Source organism: Melanerpes formicivorus, unplaced genomic scaffold, assembly GCF_026170545.1.
Source record: "Melanerpes formicivorus ecotype bairdi unplaced genomic scaffold, bMelFor1.0.p_v2 SCAF_92, whole genome shotgun sequence".
Classification (NCBI taxonomy): Eukaryota; Metazoa; Chordata; class Aves; order Piciformes; family Picidae; genus Melanerpes; species Melanerpes formicivorus.
Window position 1 is genome coordinate 2,397,480 of NW_027142444.1, and position 9,464 is coordinate 2,406,943.

The following is a 9,464-nucleotide window of genomic DNA, read 5'->3' on the forward strand; positions in this document are numbered from 1 at the left end:
GATGGGAAGGAGGGAGGGGATGGGAGGGGATGGGAAGGAGGGAGGGGATGGGAAGGAGGAAGGGGATGGGAAGGGATTGGATAGGATGGATTAGGGACATTTTAATTTTCTTTTTCTCCTTAGATAGACTTTTTTTTATATCTAGTTTATATGTAATGCTCTTTATTAGACCAATTTAAAAGGGGGGGGGGGAAGAAAGCCAGGTTCTTGGGCCGCGGGAAGGTGATCTTCCTTGAGGAAGGGAACCAACCCCCGGTGAGAGGTTGGAGGTGGTGTGGATCTGGAGGCAGGAGGAGGTGTGAAGATGGAGGCAGCAGCAGCTGCGTTGCAAGGGCGCAGGGGCAGAGGCAAGCAGGCAGCGCTCGCAGCCCGGCCGGGCTCAGCGCGGGAGCAGCGGAGCGAGCGGAGGCTGCGTCCCAGCCGCTCGGGACCTGCCGGTCGCCTCCCCGCCCGTTCGCCGCCCTTGCCCTTCCTGCTGCCCTCACTCAAGATGGCCGCCGCGGGGCCGGAAGCGCGCGCCGCGCCGCCTCCCCCGGACGCGCGGCGCCCTCCTCGTGGGCGCCGGGGGGGGCCATGTGGCGGCTGGCGCGCGCGCGGCGCTGGGCGCCTCCCGCCGCGGCGGCCCCGCGGGCGGCGGCGAGCGGCGGCCCCGGCGCCTGGTACGAGAGTGCGGCGCGATCGGCGCCGGTGCACTGGGCCGAGCAGGCCTTCTTGTCGCTGCAGGCGGCCGGCGAGCTGCCTTGGTGGGCCGCCATCGCCTGCGGCGCCGCCCTGCTGCGCACCGCCGTCACCCTGCCCCTGGCCGCGCACCAGGGCCGCCTCCTGGCCAAGGTGGGTGCCCGCCGGCGGGGCAGCCGGTGACGGCCCCCGGGAGTTAGCTGTGTGCGGGGAGGGACCGAGGGGAAAGGCTGGCGCGGGCCCCAGGTCGGAGCGGCGTGCAGGGGCGCCGCGGCGCAGGCGCAGGAACGTTTCCCCTTCCTTCCAGCTAGCTGGAGAACCTGCAGCCCGAGATCAAGAGCCTGGCGCAGCGTCTCCGCTATGAAGTGTCTGCCCGCGGGAAGCAGATGGGCTGGTCTGAGAAGGTGGCCAGGTGAGCTGGTGGTGGTGGTGCGAACCCGGACCGAGGGGTGGCAGGAGGGGAAAAGTCCTTGGAGCAAGGATAACGGAAAGGTTCTGCTGCTGCCCAGGGCTTGGGTTTTGCCTGCTGCTTCCAGAGTCGTGAGGGAAAGCGCCTGGCAGAGGAGGGGGGTGGTTGGACGTGGTGCCTGGGGTGAAATTCGTAGAGCAGGGTTATGGGTTGGACTTGGCGATCCTGAGGGTCCCTTCCAACCTGAACGATTCTGCGAGGTGTAGCTGAAGAAGGCTTTGGGGTGGTCTGGAGCTGCACCTAAGGGGGCTGTGCTGGCACGGTGTGCATGCTCCGGGCTTGCTCTCTGCCGAGCTGAAGCAGTTGCCCCCGGAGGACAGGAGGGGACTTGGTTTGTCTTTTCCTTCCCCAAGGCTGCACTTCCAGAGGAACCTGCGGAGGCTGATCGCGGAGCTGTACGTCCGAGACAACTGCCACCCCTTCAAGGCCACCCTGCTGCCCTGGGTGCAGGTCCCCATGTGGCTGTGTGTGTCCCTGGCTCTGCGCAACTGCAGCGTGGGCGCCGCCGGCCCGGAAGGTGACTGAGCTGGGAGCACCCCGGAGCAGGCAGCCTGGGCTCCCTGGCTGCCTGTGGGGACACTCTTAATCGCCACAGCCCCCTGAGCTTGGTGTCTGGCTGCTACAGGACCTGCCCCACTGCTCCTAGGCATTCTCCTCCCCCTTTACTCTGCCCCCGTGAGACCTCACCCGGATTACTGTCTCCAGTTTCAGCTAGTCAGGAGGTGTTAGGTGTTAATTGGTTGGACTTGATGATCTCTAAGGTCTTTTCCAACCTTATTGATTCTGTGGTAAGATGGAGAGGGATCTGCTGGAGAGAGGCCAAGGGAGGGCTGCAAGGATGCTGCAGGGACTGCAGCACTGCCTGATGAGGAGGGGCTGAGAGCCCTGGGGGTGGTTAGTCTGGAGAGGAGAGACTGAGAGGGATCTGATCAATGTCTATCAATATCTGAGGGAGGGGACAGGCTCTGCTCACTTGCACCCTGGGCTAGGACAAGGGGCAGTGAATATAAACTCCAGCACAGGAGGCTCCACCTCAGCATGAGGAGGAACTTCTGCACTGTGAGTGTCACAGAGCCCTGGAGCAGGCTGCCCAGAGAGGTTGTGGAGTCTCCTTCTCTGGAGCCTTCCCAGCCCCATCTGGATGTGTTCCTGTGTGAGCTGTGCTGGATTCTCTGCTCCTGCTCTGGCAGGGGGCTTGGACTGGCTGATCTTTGGAGGTCCCTTCCAGCCCCTAGCATCCTGTGATAGAGAAGTAGCTGTTAACCTTAAGGGGTTAATGGAGTTTGTCCTGTAGATAAAGCCTACCTACAAACCTGGGTGGTTTGACTGTGGATGTCCCCTCCCTGGAGGTGCTCAAGGCCAGGCTGGATGAGGCCTTGAGCAAGCTGGGCTGGTGGGAGGTGTCCCTGCCCATGGCAGGGGGCTGGAACTGGGTGGTCTTGTCCCTTCCAACCCAACCCCTGGTATGACTCTATGGTTGTTATCCTTGGTACAGTTCTGACTGCCTTGAGGCAGCCAATCCTGCTGAGTTCTGTGTTTCCTTTGCTCCTGCAGTTAAAGAACAGCTTTCAGCTGGTGGAACCTTGTGGTTCCCAGACCTCACAGCACCAGATTCCAGCTGGATTTTGCCAGTTTCTCTCGGGCTGGTGAATTTGCTGCTGGTGGAGGTAGGTTGGAGCAGCAACCAGGATGACTCCAAGAGGAGAACTCTTCTCACAGCACTAAGACAGCGCTGCCCAGGTGACAGAAGGGCACTCCCAGGTTATCTGTCACTGCTTTAAATGCCCTGGGCAGAGCTGAACAGTTCTGTGGCATCTGAATGGCAGGGGGCCTTGTCCAGGGGTGAGCAGGCAGATCTCAGATGGCTCAGCAGGATGTGGGCTGGGCTTTGAAGCTTCTCCTGGGCTGAGGTCCTGAGGAGCTTCCTGGCTGCTGAGCATCCAAAAGCACACTTGGGGTTTGTTGTTTTGTTGTGCCCTCCAGTTATCAGTTCCTGCCTTGTGGTATTAACACCTATTAATTAACATTGTTCAGTGTTCTCAATGGCAGAAGAGATCCAGAGCTTGCTCAGGTGATTGATTAATGAATAGAAACAGCAAAGGGCAAAAGAACAGCAGAGGGGAAAAACCAAATCTGAGTCTCCCCTTTTGGGGGTAGTTTAATGGAGGTATTTTCCTTCTTGCTGCTGCTCTGAGGTGCCTCTTCAAACTCTCACCCTCTGGATTTCATCCTGACTCCACTTTCTTCTCTTTCATTTAGAGGGGGAAAAAGAGAACAAAGTAATTGTAGACCTGCTTCTGCTTTGGTTCAGTCACCCAGCAGCTGTGCTGGGTCTGCTCCTGTCAGCAGCCTCCTCTCTTGAGGGCTGTGCTTCAGCTGGTGGGGCTTCTGGATGTGCTCCTAGGTGCCCTGCCAGGCTGGTAACTGTGGCTTCCTTCCCCTGCAGATCTTTGCTTCACAGAGGATGGAGGCTTCCAGGCTGCAGAAGCTTGCTACGAATTTCTTCCGAGTGGTGTCGGTGGTGATGGTGCCTGTGGCTGCCACAGTCCCCTCTGTAAGTGCAGAGCTCATCCCCCTGCCCCTCTGCAGCCCTCTGCTTCAGCATAGAACCACTGAATTGTCAGGGCTGGAAGGGACCTCAAGGCTCAGCCATGGGCAGGGACACCTCACACCACAGCAGGTTGCTCACAGCCACCTCCAGCCTGGCTGCAAACACCTCCAGGGATGAGGCTTCCTCCCTGGGCAACCTGTGCCAGGCTCTCACCAGCACAGCACCACCTGTGGGAGGGAGGCCTCCAGCAGCCTCTTTGGTTTGCACTGAGATTAACATCCTCAGTGTTCTGGAACAGCAGGGAAGAACCTGCAAGCTTCCCTTTTCTGAGCATCACTTCTGGGGCCTGGGAGGACCCTGAGAGTTTGTTAACATCCTGCTTGTGGTCTGAAAATGAGAGGAAAGCTTTTCTCTTGAGGACAGAGGGGCAAAGGTTTGCTTGCTGTGGAAAACAGCATTGTTATCAGAGCTGGAAGATAAGGTCTTAGGTAAGGAGAAGGGTTTGGGTTGGAAGGGACCTTGAAGATCATGGAACCATAGAATGGGTTGGAAGGGACCTTGAAGATCATAGAACCACAGAATGGGTTGGGTTGGAAGGGACCTTCAAGATCACAGAATGGGTTGAAAGGGTCATTAAAGATCATCCAGTCCAACCCCCCTGCCATGGGCAGGGACACTTCCCCCCAGCCCAGGATGCTTAAGGCCCCATCCAAGCCTGCCTTGAACACTCCAGGGGAAGTTTTCCACAGTGTCCCTCAAACCCTTCCCATTCTCAGGTGTTTTGCAGAGCTCTGGCAGCTGTTAGAAAGGGTGAGGGTCTCAGAGCTGGGCTCCTCAGCTGCTGCAGCAGGTGAAGCAGCTCTGTGTGCAGTGATTGAGGAGCTGCTGGCAGACCCCAGGTGACTTCTCCAGAAGAGGAGGGAGGAGGCTGTGGGATGGAAGCCACTGCTGGTGCTGAGAGGGGTTGGGGTTGGGTGACTTCTCTGTGTGGCTAGGGGTGGGTGATGAGCTGTGCTCTGCCCCTCAATCTGACCTTGCTGCTTTGTCTCTCTGCAGTCCATGGCCTTGTACTGGCTGAGCTCCAGCCTGGTGGGGCTCTCACACAACCTCTTGCTGCGCTCTCCGCCCGTCCGCCGCCTCTGCCTCATCCCAAGGACCAAGTCCGAGTCTGACACCCCCTACAGGGACCTCCTGGCTGCCTGGGCTGCCAAGTACAGCTTCAGGAGATGATGGCACCGGGGCTGGCCCTCAGGCTGGCCCTGGCTGACTGAGGGGTGCTGCTCCCCCGAGCTGCGTTCCCTGCACTCCTATTTATTTGCCAATAAAGCCCTGACTGATCCTGCAGCACGAGCTGGGCTTTGCTGGCCACTTCCTACAGGGGGGAAAAGCCCTCTGAGATCATCCAGTCCAACCAGCAGCCCAGCACCACCATGGCCACACAGACCATGGCCACACAGACCATGGCCACACAAACCATGGCCACAGCTTTCTTGCACACCTCCAGGCATGAGGACTCCACCACCTCCCTGGGCAGCCTCTTCCAACCCCTGACCACTCTGGCAGCAAAGACATTTTCCTTATCCAGCCTAAGCCTCCCCTGGCACAATTTGAGGCCATTGCCTCTCCTCCTATCACCTGAAGCTAAGGAGAAGAGACCAAGCCCCAGCTCACTGCAGCCTCCTTTCAGGGACTTGTGGAGAGCAATGAGGTCTCCCCTCAGCCTCTTCTCCCCCAGCTCCCTCAGCTGCTCTTCACCAGCCCTGTTCTCCAGACCCTTCCCCAGCTCTCTTGCCCTTCTCTGGCCCTGTTCCAGCCCCTCAGTGTCCTTGGAGTGAGTGGCCCAAACCTGTCCCCAGGAGTCAAGGTGTGGGCTCAGCAGTGCCCAGTCCAGGGGCACCCTGCACAGGGTGCTAGAGGGGGGCTGGCTGTTCCCTGCCAGAGGAGTTGGTCCTTTGCCTGTCCTGGTTGTCCTTTGTGGTTGTTCAGTGGGGAACCCAAATCCCTGCTTCCCAGCTGGGTTGCTGGGTGGGTTCCTTGAGGCACCAGAGCATTCCCAAGGGCTAAGTGTGATCACCTTGTGCTCTGCAGCCCCAGGGCTCCTGGGGGTGAGGAGCAGTGCTGCAGTGGCTTGGGCCGTGCTGCTGCACACACGGGGGTGCTCAAGCTCTGCCTCTGACGTGCAGGGCGAGCAGCAGATCAAACCCTCTCCCTGCTGCCTTTCTTCTTGGCCTGGTTTCAGCACCTCATCAGCCCCTGGCCTGCAGAGCACACTGCTCTTCCACCCCGCTGCCACGGCCCTTTGAAGTGCCCTGCTGTGTAACCCTGCTGAGCCCTGCAATAACCAGGAGCTCCTGCTGCCTCTCCGGGCTGAGGGTGCCAAGTGGAAGCTGGCAGGTGTCAGGACAATCCCTCCTGGCTGGCTCTGCAAAGCCAGCCCTGTGGCCAGCTGGCAGGAGGGATCCTCTTACTGGTTTCACTGGTGAGCTCCCAGACTGGTGTCTGACTGCCTGAGCTTGCTGCTGCTGGGCAGCTCCCTGCGCCTCTGAGGCTGTGCAGCGACAGCAGCTGCTGCCCTCTCAGCAGGGGAGGTTGCTCCAGCCGTGAGGCTGGGGGGGGGTCACAGCTTTGAGCACCCTGAAAGAGAGGGGAGCAGGGGCAGTGGGCAATCTGCACCACGAGCACTGCTGCAAAGCATGGCTTTGCCCTCTCTTCCTCCTCCTTTTCCCTCCCTCTTTTCCCTCCCTCCATTTTATCCCTCCTTTTCTTGTTCCTTCCCTCCTTTTTCTCCCTCCCTCCTCTTTCTCCCTCCCTCCTTCCCTCCTCTTTCTCACTCCCTCCCTTCCTCCTCTTTCTCCCTCCCTCCCTTCCTCCTCTTTCTCTCTCCCTCCCTCCCTCCTCTTTCTCTCTCCCTCCCTCCCTCCTCTTTCTCCCTTCCTCCTCCTTTCTTCTTCTTCCTTCCTCCTTTCTTCTCCTTCCCTCCTTCATTCCTTTTTACCCCCTTCCTCCTGGTTTTCCCCCCTTCCTCCCTTTCCCTCCCCCTTCCTCTCTTCTTATTTTTCCCTTCTTCCTCTATTCTATTCTATTCTATTCTATTCTATTCTATTCTACTCTATTCTATTCTATTCTATTCTATTCTATTCTATTCTATTCTATTCTATTCTATTCTATTCTATTCCCCAGACTCCACTCTCATTCTGGCTGGGAAAGATCTTTCTGCTGGGTGTCCCTGGGGGGGTTTCCCCCTTTTCTGCTGGGTGTCTCTGTGGCTCCTTGCTGCTTTGCTAACTTCCTTCCTCCCTTCCTTCCTCCCTCCTCCTTTGGACTCTCAGCTGTTTGGGATGATTTCAGTCCCTTAGCCCCAGGAGTGTCTTTGCTGCGGGGTCAGGGGGGCAGCTGGGTCCTTAGGTCCCTGGGGAAGGTGCAGCCCTGGCAGGAGGAGCACAGGGAGAGGCTGGAGCCAGGTCCAGCGATCCCAGAGCAGCTCTGAGTTTCCTCTGGAGCCACTCTGCAGCTCAGGGGGGTTTTATTTAGTTTACTCCCTAAGTGCTTGCTCCAGGGAGTGCAGCTAATAATGCTCTGGGTTTACAAAGCAAACAAGCCCAGATTAATTGGATAATAAAAGCTTTGCTGTGCTTGCATTTCTCCCTCCCCCCTCCTCTTTAGGAGCTATTAGTGGAGGGCTGGGAGATAAGCTGTGTTTGGAGATCTTCAGAGGAACCATTCCAGCAATGAGTCCCCAGGGCCTGCCTCTGCACAGGGCTGCGATTGCTGAGCTCTCGAGCTGGGGACCTTTTCCCCTTCAGGTTATCCAGAATCAGCTAATTGGAGAAACAAAGGGCAGCAATGCCTGGAAATGCTCCCTAGCTCCTCTGCTTCTCTGGGCTGCAGCACCAAGGTGCTGAGAGGAGGGTGGCTCAGGAAGGACAGGGCCTGGGCGGGGGGGGGACAGCAAAGGGCTGCAGAGATGCTGCAGGGGCTGGAACTGCTCTGATGAGGAGAGACTGAGAGAGTTTGGGGCTGCTTAGGGCTGCAGAGATGCTGCAGGGACTGGAACTGCTCTGATGAGGAGAGACTGAGAGAGTTTGGGGCTGTTTAGGGCTGCAGAGATGCTGCAGGGACTGGAACTGCTCTGATGAGGAGAGACTGAGAGAGTTTGGGGCTGCTTAGGGCTGCAGAGATGCTGAGGGGACTGATGAGGAGAGACTGAGAGAGTTTGGGGCTGTTCAGGGCTGCAGAGATGCTGCAGGGACTGGAACTGCTCTGATGAGGAGAGACTGAGAGAGTTTGGGGCTGTTTAGGGCTGCAGAGATGCTTCTGGGACTGATGAGGAGAGACTGAGAGAGTTTGGGGCTGTTTAAGCTGGAACCCAAACCAATTCTGTGGTTCCATAGGGCTGTAGCTGTGTGTTGAGCTCCCCAGTGGAAACATTCAGGTTGGGGTGAGAGTTGTGCTTCCCTCAGAGCAAGCAGTGAAGGTTTCAGGTGTGAATACCCCAACCCAGGATTACTTCTTCTCCATCTGGAGCTCAGTGGTCTCACTGGGCAGCCCACTGCCCCCCAGCCTGGAGATGGGCAGCTGAGGATGCTGGGCACAACAGGAGGGTGTTTTGTTGGCCAGCTGTGAGAGAAGTCAGGAGTCACCACTGTGGCACATTCCAGCTGGTGCTACCTAGGTGCAGGAACTGGAGAAGAGAAGGCTGCAGGGAGACCTCAGAGCAGCCTTCCAGGACCTGAAAGGGCTCCAGGAGAACTGGGGAGGGACTTTTGACAAGGGCTGGGAGTGACAGGATGGGGGACAATGGCTCTGAGCTGGGAGAGGGGAGACTGAGATTGGAGATGAGGAGGAAATTCTTGCCAGTGAGGGTGGGGAGAGCCTGGCACAGGCTGCCCAGGGAGGCTGTGGCTGCCTCCTGCCTGGAGGTGTTCAAGGCCAGGCTGGATGAAGCCTTGAGCAAGCTGGGCTGGTGGGAGGTGTCCCTGCCCTTGCAAGTAGACAAAGGTCCCTTCCAACCCAAGCCACCCCCTGAGCCTGAGGCCTGCTCTCCCCCAGTCCATCTGGCTCCTCTTAGCCCCATGCAGGACTTGCCAAGTTGCCATTCTGTGGCCTTGGAGCTTCCCGTGTGCTGCGCAGGCGGAGCTCCGGCTCCGGGCTCCAGCTTCTCCCTGCTGCTGGGAACTGCTCTGGCTGATGGCAGCTTTTAAGACCTGCTGGTTCACGTGGAGGTCAAGGAACACGAAGGGGAGAGAGTCTTCAGCTAGCATTCCTGCAGCTTGGCACGCTGGGGGGAGCACAGAGCCAAGCTGGCCTCCTCCTTTCGGCGGTCAGTTTCTGCGGGGCTCCTCTGGGACTTCCAGGCAGTGGAGCTGAAGTACAGGGAGAGAACACAGCCCTCTGTCACCAGCTGAGGGGACCTGGCAGGGTCCAGCTGCACAAGGGATGGTGCAGAATGCTCAGGAGGTCTCTCTGGGAGATGAGGAAATGTCAGGTTTGGGTCCTGGGGTAAACAATTCCAGAGGTAGCCAGGTGTGCACTTCGGTCACAGCAACCCCAGGCAGTGCTGCAGGCTGGGGTCAGGGTGCCTGGAGAGCAGCCAGGCAGAGAGGGACCTGGGGGTAGTGGTTGACAGTAGGCTGAACAGGAGCCAGCAATGTGCCCAGGCAGCCTAGAAGGCCAATGGCATCCTGGCCTGCATCAGGAAGAGTGTGGCCAGCAGGAGCAGGGAGGTCATTCTGCCCCTGTGCTCAGCACTGCTGAGGCCACACCTTG

General features: G+C 58.4%; 1 protein-coding gene across 2 annotated transcripts; it reads left to right on the forward strand.

Annotated features, from left to right (window-relative positions):
• The first annotated feature begins 558 nt into the window (after nucleotides 1–558).
• On the forward strand, nucleotides 559–5,042 carry COX18 (cytochrome c oxidase assembly factor COX18). Of its 2 annotated transcripts, none has more exons than XM_068165750.1 (6): nucleotides 559–831; nucleotides 990–1,090; nucleotides 1,501–1,664; nucleotides 2,702–2,814; nucleotides 3,594–3,701; nucleotides 4,755–5,042. In XM_068165750.1, exons 1-6 carry the CDS (start codon nucleotides 574–576, stop codon nucleotides 4,926–4,928), a joined length of 918 nt encoding a protein of 305 aa, XP_068021851.1. In that variant the 5' UTR covers nucleotides 559–573; the 3' UTR covers nucleotides 4,929–5,042. The 2 variants fall into 2 exon arrangements, with proteins under 2 accessions (XP_068021851.1, XP_068021852.1); XM_068165751.1 differs by having other exon boundaries at nucleotides 743–831; nucleotides 986–1,090.
• Nucleotides 5,043–9,464: the final 4,422 nt, after the last annotated feature.

Excerpts from the sequence above, each read along its gene's own strand:
- COX18 (XM_068165750.1), top strand. The coding sequence starts at position 574 with ATGTGGCGGCTGGCGCGCGCGCGGCGCTGGGCGCCTCCCGCCGCGGCG. Across the intron at positions 1,665-2,701 it reads GGGCGCCGCCGGCCCGGAAG|TTAAAGAACAGCTTTCAGCT; the intron begins GTGACTGAGCTG and ends TTGCTCCTGCAG. Across the intron at positions 3,702-4,754 it reads TGGCTGCCACAGTCCCCTCT|TCCATGGCCTTGTACTGGCT; the intron begins GTAAGTGCAGAG and ends GTCTCTCTGCAG.